This window comes from Salarias fasciatus, chromosome 18 (assembly GCF_902148845.1).
Source record: "Salarias fasciatus chromosome 18, fSalaFa1.1, whole genome shotgun sequence".
NCBI classification, from domain to species: Eukaryota; Metazoa; Chordata; class Actinopteri; order Blenniiformes; family Blenniidae; genus Salarias; species Salarias fasciatus.
This window is the reverse complement of record NC_043762.1, coordinates 9,753,613-9,771,897: the sequence shown is the minus strand read 5'-3', so window position 1 is coordinate 9,771,897 and position 18,285 is coordinate 9,753,613. Positions and strand designations below refer to the sequence as shown.

Genomic DNA, 18,285 nt, shown 5'->3' with positions numbered 1-18,285 from the left:
GCTATACATTGGATTGTTCAGGCGACTAATCGGAGACGTCACCTGATCCAACCAGGGATCGAAAATCTGGTTAAGAAAGGCAGTTCTCTCTCTCTCTCACCCTCCAGTCTAAAACCAATGTTTCGTACTGTAGGTCACGGGCTTATCATGTCATGTGGTATAGAGTCACTCTTCACTGAAGAGCCCTATGGGTTATGGTTGCAGTGTGTACAAAAGCAATGAGAGAGGGCACAATGTTGTTTTAAAAAAAGAAAGGCTGATTTATCTCATCTGAAAATCAAAAACAGTTCTTGAGCCAAAGACAGTGAAGTCCAGTTCTAATACAGCTGTCGCCTCACCACAATCAGATACGCAGTTTATTTTGGTGTAGATTAAATGCAACAGAACAGGTTTATGACAGTAACCCTTCTATGTCTACGTTATGTTTAACATAAACACTTACATTCATATCCTTAGGAACTCGCCCGTAAACAAACGGTATGCGAAAAAAGTGTTTTCGCGATGGACATTTTCCAAAGTTCTAGTATGCACGACAGAATTGCATAATGTCTGCCAATGAGAAAAAGCATAGGGAGGTTAGAATAAAAAGGACAAGCCGCTACAAGAAGACTAACTAGTAGAGACCCTCTAAGGGGGGAGATGGGACTGGGTATGTAGGACAGATGGGGGACCGGGAAGTCATTTTGGGAAGGCTGGGGAGGGACTCGGGGTGGAAGTTGCCCAAACGAGTTAAAGGGGCTCCTCCCTTTGGCAGTGGAACAGCACTCTTAGAAGTCAACGCAGCGCCGAGGGTGAGGGTATACACAATGCTCTTGTCGGACAAGAAGGCCATTTCAGTGTCAAGATGAGATGAAGGCATTCTAGTAGGCAGCCAGGTCACAGTGTTGGAGCTAAAAACCTCAGATGGAGATGACGGACGCAGTCTTTCTACACTGTCTTCCCTCGGCTGTGATCATGGGACTCTGGGACATAAGGAAAACAAATGTTTATACACAGATATAGAACATTTGTCAACAGCAAAACCTCCTGACAGTTTCTTGAACGTTTGCTACAATAAATGTTAAATAATTTAACCTAGTTCCTTACACAAGATTAGCTTTTTCAGATTGGTGGTAAACAGCTCTAAACAGTAGCAGAAAATACATCACTGATATCGCAACTTGGGTCTGTCTTTTTGTATCTACTACTCTTAAGAAATGTGCTAAAAAAAAAAAAATCTTGGAAATGCTTTACAGTTTGTTTGGTGGTTTCATTGGCCAGATTGGACCTACTTGCAGGCCAGTTTTGGCCCACGTGCCTTATGTTTGACACCTCTGGTTTCGTTGCTCGAGTTTGGCCGACATGACTCTTTAAGCATGTCATAGCTGATTTTGAAATAGCCATATGCTTATCGTTACTTATGGCCCACATCCTCATACATCTTTCAGTGTTTAAATAAAATTATCATGTACACTTGTGCTTTGGTCCTCAGGCCTCCTGAGGCATGCATAGTTAATGTGTGGATAACAACAGTGAAATTCTACATTGCACAAAGCAAATATTCGTAATGACTGTGTTGGTTTTTATTTGCCTTTTTGGTATTGTTAGTCTTTCAAATTTATGTGGGACAAAAACCATGGTTTTTTTTTTTTTTTACCATTTATGAAACGTGAGAGAACTTCCAGATTTGCTGAGCCAGCTCAACATTTTATCACTGTGCAACAGAATAATTTCAATATTTTAAGTAATACTGAGATTTTTACCGTCATACCTGAGAGGTGACTCCTCCTCATCTTGCAACACTTTCTCTTCAGGGACCTGCTGTGTATCGGTGACCTCTTGATTGTTCTCGTTGTCTTTCTGAGGAGCTGTTTGGAGCTCCTCTGCTTGTTCCTCCTTGCCTTCCCCCTCTGTCTCCCCATCCCCATCCCCATCCCCAGAGTCATTACTCCTGATGCTCAGGCGTCTCATTCGATACATGACGTCCACGTCCCTCATCCGGGCTAGTCGCTCAACAGCCACCCTACCTGGAGAAATAGCCAACTTGTTTTGCAAGGCTTCGATTCGGTGGGAGGGGCCCCGGCTCTTCCGCTCGCCCTCCAAACTGAGAGATAGTCTGCGGTCTAAATTTGGGGGAACTGAAAGTGGCAGTCTGTCTGGTGGAAACTCTGGTAACCCTGGGTGGTCTCGCCCCAGATGAGTCCGCAGACCAACTCTATGCTCTGGGACAGCTAATGGCTTCTTCTCTTGCTCCTTCGTGTTGTCAGACGTTGTATCGCTTTGTTCCTCACTTTTCACTTCAGCCGTGTGTTTTTCTGTGTCGCTCTCAGGTTTGTCTCCTGCAATGGCTTCACTGTCTTCTAACGCTACATCCTTAGTTTCTGTTTCATTAACAGTCTGTTGCTCTGTGACTTGGACTTCTGTTGGCGGATCAGGTGGCAATATTGTAGATGCAGAGGGTATCTCCTCTGCAGCTCCAGTTGCTGGTATATTCTCAGCAGGATCAACCATGTCTGGACTATCCAAGTTTTCTGCCTTTACGTCGTCTGTTTTTTCACACTCTTCTGCATTTTCCTGCGTCAGTGAATCCTGCTCTTTTGTTTCAGGACACAGGTCAGACCCTGACTGTTTCGAAATGGAGTTACTTGGCTCCTCTGTTTTTGAATCCTCTGATGGACTTTCTAATGCAGCACATTGGGGCGGGCTGCCATTCTGATTGACTGAGCTATCTGAGCTGTTCTCCTCGTGAAGTGGAGGCAACGGACCCTGTCTCATCTGATTCTCAAGTTCTCTCTTACAAATCGGACACTCCTCCTCTGACTCAGCACTGAGATCTTGAAGAGATTCTGTGTTGTTTGCTCTTGAATGACCTGCAGGAGCTTTGTTGGCATCGGCAGGGTCTCTCGACTGACGCAAAGTCTGGCAAATGTCCTCATAATCGGGAGGGCTAGTGAGCGTTGAGGCATCCTGCATGGGCTGTCTATCGGCCCATGGCACTTCAGCAGCTGTGGTGTGCGTTGTTGGACTGAAGTCACAAAGTGGTGTCTCAATAGGCTCATCTGGCAGGTCAAGTTTTACTGTCCTGCCATCGTTGCTTCTTCTACGTGAAAGATGAGCAACAACCCTGTATTCTCTGAAGCCTGTCTCCCGAGGCGGAACCGGCAGCTCCTCTCGAAGCTGCTTGCTGAAGGTTACTGACTTGGTGGCTGGCCTTGAGAAGGCGCTCTTCACTTCCCTGTATTCTGGGTCAACAGACCAGCTTACTGCACTGCGCCTAAGGCTGCTGGGCTTGTTAAGAGGTTCTGATGTCAGCCGGATTTTGATACGTTCGGGAATTTGAACAGAACCATTTGGGACTTTATTGCTGGCAGTGCCTAGCTCCAATATGTCTTTATAGGCCTCATTGAGATCCTCTATGCACTTATCAACACTGGGCTGTTTGCTGCTCTGCTGTTGTTGTTCCTGTACTTCTTTTTTGATGGTCTCCAGCTCTTTGACGGCATCCCATGGTCTCTGGCTGATTGGTTTCAGCAGGAACTGTTCAAAGGCTTCCTTTCCACTGCTTGCTGCTGGTTTGGTCTCCTCCACATTTCCTGAGGGTGTTACTGCTGGCTGCTGAGCTGTGCTCTTGTTCAGCTGGTTGGAGAAGGTGGAGGTCAGGGAGAAGGCGCTGTTGCTTGACAGTTTTAAGCTTTTCACTCCCTTTAGAGGAAAAGTGAAGGTAGTGCCCACTGCACAACTGCTATCAGTAGTAACTTCAGTGTCAGGAGGAACCGGCTCTTGTTGTGCTTCCTTGTTTTCAGGGGCAGGTTTTCGGGCCTCTGGGCTAGTTTGTGTCTCCTGGTCTCGATACTGGTTTGCAGGCCAGGATCCTGACAACTTCAGCTCTTTGTAATGATTTATCTTAGGGGGCCTACAGGGTAACCTTTTAAACATTTTGCTACTCGCTCTACTGCTTGTTTTGCTGCTTGCTATGCTACCAGTTAGTGCTTGCAGCTCAGCTTCAGCTGAAGATGTGCTTTGGAGACTTTGGTTTGTTAAATGGCCAGTTTTGTTATCACTCGGACTGTCCGCTGGGTCTGGTGACTTCTCATTGTTATTATTTTGATCACGGATTGTCCCGGTGAGCTGTGGAGTTACAGGAACAGACACCAAACAAAAAATTGTTTCACTAAGCCTCTTTTTGAGATTCTTGGTTTTGTCTTTCTCAGGTGGTTCAGGTTGTTCTACCTTTTTTACTTCTGTCACTGTTTCAGAGACACCCTGCTCAGCTGGCTTGCATGGTGGAGGTGGTGGTTTACCTAGAATAGACGAAGGAAAAAATTGACTACGGCTTTGTTCAGGACCAACACTTTCACTTTTTCTTATACCCCTGTTGCACCATCGAGTACTGCTTTCGTTGTCATTGGGAGCTGTTTTTCGGGTTTCAGTATTGAGAGCTGACCCCGACTGGGGAGGAAAGGCACTATCATTTGTAGATTGTCCTAAAATCTTAGCAGACGGAATCTCTTTGTTGATGTTACGTATCTTGTCTGAGTCAGTCAGAGAATTTCCGCCAGGCCCTCCTGAGATTTGCTTCACTCTTGGGTCTTCAGTGGGTAGTTGACGGGCATGACTTGGTTGTTCTTCATGTCCAGAGTGTACCTGTACCTGTTTTCGATAGGACATGCTACGTTCACCATACTGTTCTAGCCATGAGCCACTTGTCTGTCTGGAAAACCACCTTCCAGGATCTGACATGGGCATCTGCAAAGCTTCTGCCCGCCATCTTAAGTTTGCCATTTCATTGCGGTTCATGGAAACTGCTCTTGGGGGTAGGGCTCTCCTATAAGATGGGGGTGGGATGTAGCCTGGGGGCTCCATTCCAGTGAGGGCAGACTGTTGTGCGAAATAGTCATGTCTCAGGTCCCCGACTCTTGGGTAGTAAATTGACCTGTCTTTTTGTTTGGCACCCTGGTCTATCGCAAGCATTTCTGCGCTACCCCTAGTCTGCTGGTGAATCTCATATGACGGAGGCTTTAAAGGCCTACTGAACCTGGGCTTTGGTAAAAGTGCAACATGGCTGCTTGGCCCGATATTTCTACCCCACCTGTCCCGACCACCACTATATATGTATCTACTGTAGGGCCCAGAGAATACAGTGCTGTTCAGCCTCTGTCTGTCTGGCAGGCTGGGTCTTGATGGAATGAGCTCTCGACTATCATTTCTATCAGGTGACAAAACTCTGGGGAGAGACTGAGACTTTGCTTTAGTTCGAGGATGGAAAAAACCCTCAGGTGTCCTTAGGCGGTACTGCTCCTGAGCCCACCTTTCCCCATCCCCATCCGACAGCTGCCGCCCCAGGCCCACAGCAGGCCTCCACTCCTCTGTACCAAGACTTTGGCACTTCCTCTCCCCGGTCACCCTTAGCTGGCCGGGGCCAGCGTCTGGATCTCTCAACCAGGAAATGTCCTCCCATAGCTGCTGCGCTTGCCTCTCTGCCCTGTATTCCTCTGCTGTGATCAAGGCTTGGGGTCTCCATGCTCCAGCAGAGGCCCTCAATTCTCGGCCATCAGCATAGTCCAGAAGAATGCTGAAGTCCTGGCCTCGCCTCCGCCAGTAGGAAACGTCCCTCTCTTCATGGCTCAGTGGCTCTGAGTAAGTCAAACTAGGAACATCGTAGAACCTATGAACACATAAAAAAAAAATCAAGCATTAATAAGAGAGCAGTGACACTGAAAAGAGGAAATAGGAGCTAAGTCTACGTGAATCTAGAATCTAGAAGATCATTCTTTAGAATTTATAGTTTTGTTAAAGATGGAAGTAACATGTCCATGTCAGCACCAAGCATGAGTATTGGCTTTGGCAGTTTGCCTTTTGAAGACATCTTAATCAACGAGTGCCAGCACATACGAGACAGAAGTGCTTCAGTCAGCAATTCCAAAGTCCCTCGAAGACACTATGAAATTGTGATGCGACCGCAATATGATCTGCATATTAAATTGTGCTGACCTTATATTGGAAGCTGGTCATTTGGACGATGACTGTGGCTCTTAGTTAAACATCCTATTACCTGATTTGACGGAATAGGAAGAAGGACTCTCTGTTTTTTATTTTCTTATCACATACCTCAAAATATCAAGTATCGAGAGTTTTGAATTGAACTGAAGTAGTTTATTTCAAACCTGCATATGGAAAACACTAAAATACATTCTATATATAAATACATATAATATAACCACTTGGATTTTTCAGAAAAACAGTCATTCAGGGGAAAATTGGCAGAAAAAGACCTGTTAATTGTAGCTAGGGTGAACATGTACAATGAAAAGCATCGGTATAATTTAAAAATGTGTGATGACATTAATATAAAATGACAGCAGTGTGACGAGTGACTGTTGGCAGGTTCAAAACTGTGTTTCCATTGCAGTGTGATAAGGCTGTGTTGCCTGAAGGTAATTTTAGTTACGGTAGCATATTTACCTCTCCCATTTAGGATATAGCTGAATTATATGCTGGAGTGCCAAAACAATATATATATTTTTTTTGCAATTGTATGCTGAATAATAACAGATCCCCACTGAAAGAAAGAGAAATGCATCAGATTTTTTTCATTTTAGATTTCATGAAATTGTTAAGCTGTCCTAGATTTTTTTTTTTCCTTGCTGTTGTTGGGTAGAGCAAACACTGTAATATCCCTGAATATCCCCCAGGTCATCAGTCACTCACATCCACGCACGTTTTAAGCTGCCGAGATGACAGACTGTTTTAATGAAGGGGAGCATGTGGGCTTAAAATCCCTGTTACAATTTAAATAAAAATCACCAAGTCCTTTAGATGAAATGAATCAATGACTAAATTCTTCACTATGCTGTGGATCTGTATTATAAAACGCAGTGATACAGCCAGATACATAAAAAAAAAAGCATCCCTGAAATCTAAATCCATTTAAGCATATGTTTCTAATATATACATTAGAAAACATGATGGAAATGGATTTTTAAAAAAATTGCTAGATGCAGTCTTTTAAAAAGCGCTATCTAACATCTGCACTGCACTGAATCGCTGGTAGTCATTGTGCTCATTCATTTAGGCAGCAAAGTCAATGGATCATCCTCAGCAGCATATGCTACTGTATGGCTGAGGGGAGCCGCGCTGTGCACACTTGCCCAGCAACATGCTTACATCACAGAGCACGTGCTGGGCGTGATTCAGTGTGCCAGTGTTTACAGTGGAGTGATTACGCGCTTGTCTTGAGGCATGTTCAGTCCTCCTCAGTTTGCTCTCTGTCTACTGCTGCTGTTTACATCTGCCCGCCTGGCCGAGGCTGTGGAGACCAAACCGGTGCCTGGGTGGGCTCCGCGGAGATGCCAGGCACGCCTCTGTCAAGGCGTGTAAACAGCTGAAACCGGCGCAAAGGCACCTTTCATAATTCCTCATATCCCAGCATAAGACATGTCAGAAGTGCTGCTGCAGCCACAGTGTTCTGCAGCTCTGAAAGGAGGGGAAGGGAAGAGGAGGGAGGGAAGGAAAAAAAAAAAAAAACCCTGCGCAGTGCAGACTCAGTTTTGCATGCAATACTGAAGGGGCCCCAGTGAGAACAGGAGCGAGGGGAGGAGAAAAAAAAAAAAAAAAAAAAGGGAAGGTGAAGGGTGTGCGGGATTGCAAAAGAACCACTCACCCACTATCTGTAGCGAGAGAATCACCCAAGGGCTGAGCGTCACCTAGGATACCGATGCCAGCTTCTTTTCTCCTTTGGTTCCTTTCCCCGAGCTCGTTGTCTGTGACGGGGTAGCTCTTAACCAGCGCCTGCCTGCTGCTGTAGATGCCTGTGATGGACGCCCCCCGGTCCACCTCGTACCCGTTCAGCGTGCCCCGGCCAGCCCTGTTGTCCACAAGCTCGCGCTGGCAATCGGCGGGGCGCTTCTCGTAAGGCGTGGCAGACGGAGGGCCGCTCTTGGGCAATTTATATCCGTGTGAAATGAGGAGGTCCTCCACGCTATACATGGTGGTGTCTCTCTCTCACTTCTGGGCAGGAGGGCAAAGGTGGGCGTGTTGCCTTATGCGCAGTGCTGCTGGTGGAGGCTGGAGCACGGCTGCTCAGCAGAGGCCATCACTGAGGAGAAGACAGGGAAGGGAAGAGGGAACACGGGAAAGACTGTTTAAAACTACAACTGCCTTTCTGCTTCTTACTCTTTTCAGCATAAATTAACCACATAATCGTGAAACGTGGCGTACTCGTATGATTTCCAATGGTGCAGAATACTCTGTGCGGTTTAATTGCGTGAACATTACTGAAGCCTCGCCCCAGCCGACGAGCCAAGAAATGTGTGTTGTCAGCCACACCCTTTGTCCCTCCTAAAGCCATTTTATCATCCCTCCAAAGTGTCTAAAACCATTGTCTAATCTAGGAATGGGCCAATTGAGAGCGGTTCCCCTCACATTAAAGCACTATGTATATAATGATTTTTTTTTTTCCCTCTTTGTTGGACGGCCCACATGCAGGTTCTAGCTGGAATGGTTATCATAAAGAGAAGTTCTACTGTTATAGGCATCTATTAATAACTGTAAATATCTTAACAAAAGCATTAAAAGGCATATATTAGAATAAATACTAATTCCTCTTCACTGGTCTGTGTCAGATAAACAAACAGTTGAATCTTCACTTTGCTCTCATGCTGATTTAATACAGCTGCAAATCATCTGTATGCTGACAAACACAGGCATTCAATATCAAGCACTTAGTCAGCATCAGATTTATGATGTCTGGTTAAAGTTGAGATAAAACTCACCGAGCAAACAAAAAATTAAACGTGTTAAGGAAACTAAGAGGAAAAAAGTTAACCTGAGAGGAGAGAATGCCTTATCCCAACAGGATACTTTTCATTTTTTAAACAAAATCACAAAAGTGACAAATAGATGAGATCATTACGTTGAAACACAGTTTTAGAACTGAATTTATTTAAGTGGATTGATGGTAAAGCAAAATTATAGCTTCAATGATTAGTTTCAGTGTAAAACTATAACTCTGCTGACTTTATCTCAAGATTTACTCTTTTAATTCAGATAAAAGGATTCAAATGCTCAAAATAGCACCAGAAGAGCTAGGGTTTTTTTTTTAATTGTCTGCCGATCCCATGTAAAAACATCAACCTGCCTTTCAAATGGGATTATAATCTGCAATATGGTTCAAGTATATTTATCCACTCTTCAAAATATCAGTTACTTTGTTGTTCAAAACTACTTAAAATAAAATTTGACTCCCACAGGGAAAGGTGTGGCCATCACTGAAGGTGTTCAGTAACAAAGCCGCCACAGTTTTTTTCAAGTTTTGAAGCCTCACTCAGACTTTAAGTGATGTACTATTATATAAACACCACTTTCTACATTAACTTTGTGTCAAACTGACTGGTTTGGTTTATAAAATGTCAGAAAATCAGATTTAGCTATGTGCAGCGACCACATTTTCAATCAAAATTATAGTATTTCATGTAAAAGTTCTCATATTTAATGTCTAGACCTCAGGTATCGTGGCAACTTTGCAAAAAAAGTAAGTTTAAAATTACTTTTTTTGTTTAATTTGATTTTTATAAGAAAATTATTTGCAGAGTCGACAAGTTGTTTTCATTCTCAATATGTAGCAACCAGGAGGGAAAGTTATAGGTCTAAGTTTTTAGTAGCTGTGCGTGCGTGTGTGCGTGTGCGTGCGTGTGTGTGTGTCAGCCTGGCTGATGTATTAATTAGCGGCTATAACAGTCTGTCCTGCCTGCAGATGACAGTGGATGGCTTATAAAACAGGAACACGGTGATCAAAGGCTTTGCACACATTAGCATTTTGGCTAATCATGTTTGGACTCGTGTTTCCTTTTCCACAGTGAAGGTGTCACGTAAAGGACAAGCACAGTGTTGAATTAAAGGCATTCCTCTTAAAATAAGAGATACACACTTCTCATTTGGAGTTTGGCTGTGCTTTGTCAGAACTGATCCGCGGTACGTTTTTCATATCATCTTTATTTTTATTGATTCAAAGCAGATAAATCACAGATGGAGGTCATTTGAGAAAAGTTAGTCAGATATCCAGTTAAAAACTGGTGGCTCAGATCAGATAATAATAACTTTTTACTGACTCTCTCTGGATTAAATCAGATATATGTTGTCATGCATGCATGAAGAAAAACAACCAGTTTGAATAGATCAATACGTTTAAAAAAAATGTGTTTTATTTAGTCTGTTTTGAATCAAAAGAGGCTGTGGCTTATCTCAAAACTAATTTCAAGTCTTTTCTATACAGTGCAATTATGAGTGAGCGATGCAGTTCAACTCTGATGTTAATGTTTAGAATGACTAAAGCATCCAGTTCAGTCTTTGTATCACATGATGTGAAAAGTTAAACGTCCTCTCTGTTAAAAGGAATCAAGCCAAGTTAAGTTTTTCAGATCAAATGCGTCATCATATTAGTATTTGTTCCACAGACAAAAAAAACAACAGATATTCAAGTTATTATCCTGAAGAACACAAACGACACAAGATGTTGAACTGATAAATATTTGTACTGTGTGTATTATAGCAGTTTAACGGTTCGTTCAGAAAGGCAGGATCTGAATTGGACAAGAGATGAACAAACCTTACCAAAACCAATAAATCTCACAGATAATCAATTAAACGATCAAGGACTGATGGAGGGTTTATTACAGGACAGATTATCACTTTAAAATCCACTGGAAAACTCTCTCGTCTCCTCTTGACCTTAAGGTGACCTTAACATTTCTGACTTTACAACTTTGCCGACTTTGCAGTCAGGAGCGGCCCCCGGCGAGGGAGCTTTTTTTTTTTTTTTTCATGCCGTATGATTCACTGTAATTCCACAGCCCGACGATAATGAACCCCGAGCAGATGTGTGAAGCTCAGCTGAAAGTCTTGACTTTAAGACAGCACTGTGCTGGACCACATTTCCAAGGACAACACAAGTGAAAACACTTTTAACAATGCAGTAAAGCCATCCTCGCTGACTCAAATCAGCACGCCGATATCAGGCGTATAAGTCTTTACGGGTAGAAAATGCAGCAAAAATGTAAAAATCCAGTCAAGGGCTTCTGGAATTAGTGAAATCCAGAAGCCGCCATGATCAGAGAAGCTGGACCTTTATATAGAAAGTAGCATCCTTTCACACTGTTTTATCAGAGAGCAGCAGAGCGAAGAAAGTATACACACACACACATGCATACACACACATTCACCTATATACACACACACACACAGAGTGGCTCTTTTTTTTGACAAGGTCACACCTTCAAATGATTGCAGTGGAAAATGTGGCACATGATCACTTTTTTTTTTTTGCATAGCAACAACAAAACTACCATTAATAATTATGACACAACTGTATTCTGACGCGCAGGTGACCGAGATCCCGGTGGCTTTGACAAAATGTACGCGCGAAGAGGGCAAATAATAAGGTCGGCTGTTGTGAAAGTTGCTGCTGAGGCCGTTCATTAGCTTGCAAATTGCTGCAATTAGGAGTTGGGTCATTTTCTGCTTCTGCAAAGACAGATTGTGTCTCTTTTTTTTTTCTTAATGTGAGGAACACACATTGACAAACTTTCCTGCACATTGTTTAAAAAAAAATAAAACATGCTCAGCTTGTGAGTTGAGGATGAATTGAATGAAAACTTTAAAATATAAATAAATATGTATGTTTTAGAGATGATCACCCACCCATGCACCCTCCCCTGGGGCTGAGAGAGGCCCCCAGAGTACATCTAGGCCTAGAAGACTGCATGCACAGGTAGTGGCCACTGTAACACATCAGCAGTAGCAGGCAGCACCACCCTAACTGCTCAGGGAGTGTACCTACATCTTACCTAGTGACAGGGAAAACACAGCGCGCCAGATCAGGAAGAATCATTAAAGACAGGGTTTAAAAAAAAAAAAAGAAAAAAGAAAAAAACAGCTTATGCAAACTGATTTAAAGCCCAAGTTCTGCACGTTCCTGATTAAAAGTGTAAGTCTATGACATCTCGCTCACCGTCACTCAATGAATGAATAATGATCCGAAATAGATCCGCCGTATCATAACACACAGCTATTAATAAAACATCATTGTTGTGATACAGAGAGGTAGTTGCTTTATGTATTATATATATATGCCGCGCGAGGCGTTACAGCCCAGCTACAGCCCGCCGCAGTGTTTATGTGGCAGCAGCCTACATGAAACTGACTGCTATGAAATGATTTTTCAAACGCTGTGTACCTGCTTCCAGCCAGTGCCGCAAGTCCCGCGCCTACCCGGGGAGGTGGGGAGGTGGGGGGGGGGGGGGGGGGGGGGAGAAAAAAACGCCTCTACCTGCACGCGCTGCAACTTGGAGAATACACGCATGTTCCTGGCCAAATCGCCACCGCTGTGCACGGATTTTAAAAGGAGGGATGGGGGGGTGGGGGGGGGGGGGGGGGGGGGGAGAGATGTTTCCAAGACGAATGCAAACGCAGTACAGCGGTGCATGAGCGCTGATCTCCGCCGCCTCTCGTGCAGGAGCGGCGGCGGCGCGGATGTGTCGAAAGGGCGAACATTTTGAGGTGTGTGCAAGTTGACGCGCAGTTAGGCTTTTTTTTTTTTTTTTTTTTTTTTTTTTTTTTTTTGCAGATGCGTCCTCGCTGACTGAGTGTTTACCAAGACCTGCGCTACCACGGAGGGTAGCTACGTGAGCCATGCAAAAAAAAAAAAAAAAAAAAAGACAGACACAGAAATGATGGGGAGGAGGGAAAAAAAAGCAGAAAAGCAGCAGCAACCCCTCCCTAGATATCGGCCGACGTGAAGCCGGGAACACGCATGCAGCAGGGATGCCGTAAGGCTGCAAAATGCAATAAGGGCGTAGCGAGAGGGCGAGAGGGGGAGAGAGACGCATACCTGGGAAGATGCTTGGCGCGGCCGTCGCAGTTCCCCTGCGCGCAGCTTCACTCTGCACACCGCCTGAGCCGAGCATGCCGATTGGTAGGCACAGACGCGCTGGTTGCTGGCTGCCTGGACTGGGCTCTCCTCACTACAGCTGAGGTGGGGTGGGCTCCTCACATGCACGCAGCTATAGAAAAGGGGATGTCAGAATGGTTTCTTCCAAACTGTTTCTCCTAACTTTTCATAGCAACAGTCACCCCCTCCTCCTCCTCCTTCTCCTCCTCCTCCTCCTCCTCATCCTCCACCAGCAGCACCACCACCATTCACTCTTGCATATGAATGATAAGTACAGATGTGGAGCACTGCGGCTTTATGTATGGCTTCCTCTACCTTAATCTCTCCCACATAATGGAAAGGTCAGCCACTCCTTGTGCTCAGGTTTGCTGCATTGCTAAATTCTTCTTCTTCTTTCTTTTTTTTTTAAACTACATCTCCCAGTCCCCCTCCTTTATTATTTGTCTCTTTTCATCCTGGAAGTTTGAAACGTGCAGTAGCAGCACCGCACCCTTGGTGATGCTGAGGACTCGTCAGTGTGTGTGTGTGTCCCCCTCCCCTCCCAACCAATGCCAAGACAGCTCGGCTAATTAAATGTGCTGGGCTCAGGCCTTCCTGTGCCAATCGTGGCGTGGTGCACTCTGAGGGATCCCTCTCTCCGGGGGAGTGACGGGGCGGCGGGCACGTCCCCGAGACCCACTCGCTGATGAAGAAGTGTTGCAGCCTGTTCAGGAGGTCACCCTCTGTGTGTGTGTGTGTGTGTGTGTGTTTTCTTTACCTATTCAGGAAAGTGCTTTGATTGGCATGTGTCCACATGGAGGAGCATCCCTGAACAGCCAGTGCTGGACGGCCGGTGGCTCCCAGCCAGTTCAAGACGGCGTGCGTGATGGATTAATGATCAGCTCATCTCAGCTTTGCCGATGTGGAGGTGGATGATCATAAAACAGAAAGCACTCCGCTATTAAGAAATGGTAATTGGCCCATCCGCTTGCTTTTGTCCTGTATGGTCACGTAAATGAGGTCTATTCAGAACAGACAGAGTGCGGCTCCAATGATCCCTGTTCGCCAAAATGCCTTGACCTGATATGGACCCTATTCTAGGACGCCCGGTTGTCAGAGGCATGATAAATGACGCACCTGGCTGACACTGGCTCAAAGCTAACATGGGCGCCGCTAACTGCAGCTGATTTTCATCCCAGATTTATCCGGGGCCACGTCTTTAAACACACAGCCGAATGTGGAAGCCACACATGGGCCAGAGCCAGCTTATATTTGCTCCTCCCGTGCCAAGACACGTCCAAGTCGGCTGACACTCTGCTAAACTCATCCTCACTTGGCCGTCTCCGCTTGGAAGGCATTTCACACCACGTTCATGCAGAAAAAGCACAGCAGCATGCGCGCCACCGCGTCTGCTTCCTGCAGCTTTTCAGCATGATTTCAGGTACTTCTCTGCAGTTTGTGAATCAAGAGCTGTCTGTTTCCGCTTCTGATTTTCAAACTGCTCCAGGGAACACCTGACACTAACACAGTTATGATCATACAGTTGCTTTGTAGTAAGAATTTGTTATCTGTCCATCGATTATCTGCTCCCGCTTCTGGTTCCTGTTGGTATTTTAAACTCTGTGTTCTGATTTCAGCACGTTTGAACATGTTACAGATCATTTTCCTGAGAATCTTTAGCATTGTAATGGCAGAAAAACAATTGTTTAACAAAGAAATTCTGATGTTTATGGAACTTCAATCAACTTTTTTGTTGAGTTATCAAGTCCTCTTGAAATGATAGCTGAGTTCAAAAATGTCAAGTTCTCAAAAAGAATCATGTTGCAAAATTCATACTGAAACAATAAAATGTGACTTTGGTTCATAAATAACTCATATAGGTGAGTATTTCTTTGTCCACTGAAGCTGTCTTATAAAGAGAGTTATGATTACAGTCTTATAATTTATTCACTTCCTAACAAACTGTTCTCCACGTTTAAAAATATGCTTCACAGATGTCATTACTTTCCATTAGTTTGCTGAAATAATTGACAGCTATTCTTTTCCTAGTTGATAAGAATGAAAAATTGAGTTTTTTGTATTTAATTGAAACCTTTTTAAACTGAAAAATTGGAAACCATTCCTACAACACATTAATATTCCCATTATCTTTATATTTGGATCTAAATGGCAATAAAGCAGCATTTGAAAATGTTGCTTTTTATCATTGCTTTCCCTCCATAATACTGTGATCATTTAACAAAGGGTGGCTTCTGTGTATTTGAACTTTTTGGTCAAGTATTGAAGATTGAAAGACTTCAATTCCTCTTCTAATCTTACCAGCTTACATCTTTTGTTACTATAATATAAATCCTGCAGTGAGCATGCGTACGAAATCCGTTGTCATCTCCTTTAAAGATGCTCAATAATCTTTCAATAATCAAATTTGACATTTCTTTTAACTTTTGCACTGGAGTTTAGACCCATAATCTTTATTAAAGTCAAATACTGACCCATTTTTGTCTTTTCGCACATACAAACACAAAAATTGAAAGAATTATGAATGTCAAGCTTGGAATGTGAAAAGCCTCAGTTCAAATACAAGAAGTATATTGTTTTTGGAAGCAAGAAGTAAAGTTTTTTTAAACTCTCACAACGTTTTTTTTTTGCCAAACGTGTGTACACGTTAAATCAAAACCTGACAGACTTTAACTTGTAATATTCATCGTTATATGTAGAAGGTTCTTCAATTTTGTTCCCTCTAGTTTGTTCTTGCTTCAGACCAGAATTAATGTGCTTTATCACCATTTTCACACTGAAGTCTGAAATCCTGCACAAGCTTAACGTTTCAGACAAATCAGGAAATGAGGAAGTTACCTCGGCCAACGGAGGGTTAAACCTCCTCCAGAAGCGGATTTAACTAGACGTGGTCTTGCAGTCTTTGATGGGTGCAGAACGACTTTGCCATTTCCGTCGGCCCTCTCAGACACTGGAGCGTGATGCAGTGGGTGGTCCAACTCCTCTTTCAGCTCACGGCAGGGGGGCTTTAACTGGGTGCAGGTCTCAGATATTAATTTACTACTTTTAGAGCCATCAGCTAAAGGCCCCCGCGATACACGGGGGAGGAACTGTGTAAGTTCGGGCGCCTCTCCTTGGATCTGAAGGCGAGCTCCACTCCGGTGCATTTAAGGCTTCACATTCACAGCACTGAAGAATGTGCCGTAATTGTCCTTATTCTAAAAGCAGCTGCTCTCGGGTTCTGAATATCTCACTTTGGATTAAAGTCATTACACGAACACGAGGTGTTGCTGCATGTTTTTCCCATCAGCAGAACAGTGGGAGAAAGTTCCTGATGAAAGGTCGGTGGCTTTGGAGTGTTATAATGGGGCCTTGTGGTTCACGCAGTAAAGAAACAGTCATGAAAAAGGGACAATTAACAGGAGCAGGTAAAACTATCAGTCCGCCTCTGTATATATTTCAAAGGGTTTTTGCAGCTGAAGGAGGATGAGGTAATCTCCATTCCTCATTCTGATCTGGCATTTTAAGGATCTGGCTTTTACCTTCGTCACCAGATGATTATAAATCACAGACATGATATTTTTCTGTTAAACTTTATCTCTTGCATGACTCTGTGTGGTTTTTATCCACTTCTTTTAAGGTTTTTTTTTTTAATGAGCCGACATGTATTTGTTGGACAGCTTCGTGTGGATTCATGTGAACGTGAAGCCAAATATATGAGATTCGTCTCTTATGTTTGTCTGAAGAAGTTAAGAAAACACTTCTTTTATCACAGGTAACAGTCAAACACAGTTGTAGTTTCACTGGTTTCAACCAAAAGCGCAACAAATTTGTCGTTATCAGGCTTTTTGCAGAACTTTGTGAAAACACATTCAATGATTTCAGATGAGTCCAACAGAGAAACTAAAAAGACGCGCGACTTTGGCCATTCGGCACCGGGAGTGGACTCCTCCATCGTGCTGAAACAAACGTAAAAACGATAAATAGTGATCTTTTTAAGTTGTAGGATAAAAACTGAGTGGCGTCCCTATGACTGACCTTTTGAATTTCAGGGCCTGTCCAGGCTGTAATCTGCCCTCACCTATCTGGGAATGCATGCAGCTCCTCAAGAACCATCAGCTGGAGGAAGGTAGAGAGGACGGTTTTATATTCATTTAGATGGCAGCAAATCTGAAACTAAAACCTTCATTGAACAACGCATTTTGATCACGTGTATTATCACCAGTTTTCTAGGTGCATGAAGAAGACCAATGTTATTCTTTTAACAGATTTTGGTTTTCACCGTCTACGACTACACAGAAGATACTTTTTTCAAACGGCTGAAAATTGGTTCACGGTGTGGAGATATCACGATTTGAATCAGCGATGACACACGAAGAACTGAAAAATAAATGAACTGATGTCGATCAGGGTTTGTAGCCCAGCTCTTCATAAGAGAAACTGAATAATCTCATCGAACAGAATCATGACTCTGCCTTTTTCAGAGAAAAGTAACTCCCCAGCACTGCAGCATGGCGTATATTAAATGTCTTAAATGGTTCACTTTTGAATGCTCGATTGTGTTTGTAGCTCATTTGTGCGGTTACCAAAGTTTTTATTACTGTAAATGAGCCGAAGACGGCCACCGATTAGCTTTAAATGTGTATTTCTGGACTGTTTCAGGAAAATTGTGGAGGAAAAAAAACAGCTCCTCTCCAACCAAGAGCAGTTTTTAAGCACATCATGATGATCTTGACTTTGTTTCATGCATGAATTTGCATCTTTATCAGGATTGTGAGATCATTTCAAAGTAATGACCTTCTGTTGATCAAAGTTTTTTGAAATGGTCTATCCAGCAGCTTGTTATTGCACCCTGATAATTCACTGAGGACTGGTTGATTGGATTCTACCGATCAGTGAAAGTTTCCTCTTTTAAATATCGGTCAGTGTATCATTGAAAATATTTTTGAAAAATGTTTTTTTTTTTTTTTTTTTTTATGTTTTTCCTTTTTCCCCTGTCTTTGCCTTCATCGGCTGTCATGACTTCCTCCCATCAAGAGAAACATTGATTTCACCTCAGCGGGGATCATGCAAAACAGCCTCTCATTAAAATCAGAATTAGAACCTGGGAAAGGCACAAGGGGTTCAACTGTGGGGCGAACAGGAAATCACTGGAAACTATTGAACATGCATTTAGCCTCTCGCTCTTAAACAAAACCTGTCCGGTCCCCGTCATGGCGGCTCGTGTGTCATGATGTGGAAAAGGTTCTTTTAGTTTTTGTGTCGCTTCTTCTGCTTGTCCACATCTTTGATGATGTCCGTGTTGTCCTCCCTATATGTAAAAACGCACAGAAACCAAATTCCCTCCTGACTTAGTTTCAATGTCAAGGGCGTTTGTGCTTTTTTGG

The 18,285-nt window shown here is 43.6% G+C and overlaps 1 protein-coding gene across 1 annotated transcript; it reads right to left on the bottom strand.

Moving 5' to 3' along the window:
• Nucleotides 1–240: 240 nt before the first annotated feature.
• jcadb (junctional cadherin 5 associated b) lies at nucleotides 241–12,907 on the bottom strand. The gene is made up of 4 exons (XM_030114261.1): nucleotides 12,863–12,907; nucleotides 7,640–8,074; nucleotides 1,751–5,644; nucleotides 241–962 (listed from the first exon to the last, which is right to left on the bottom strand). The coding sequence occupies exons 2-4, from the start codon at nucleotides 7,963–7,965 to the stop codon at nucleotides 953–955; spliced, it is 4,230 nt and encodes a 1,409-aa protein (XP_029970121.1). The 5' UTR covers nucleotides 7,966–8,074; nucleotides 12,863–12,907; the 3' UTR covers nucleotides 241–952.
• Between the last annotated feature and the right edge of the window lie 5,378 nt (nucleotides 12,908–18,285).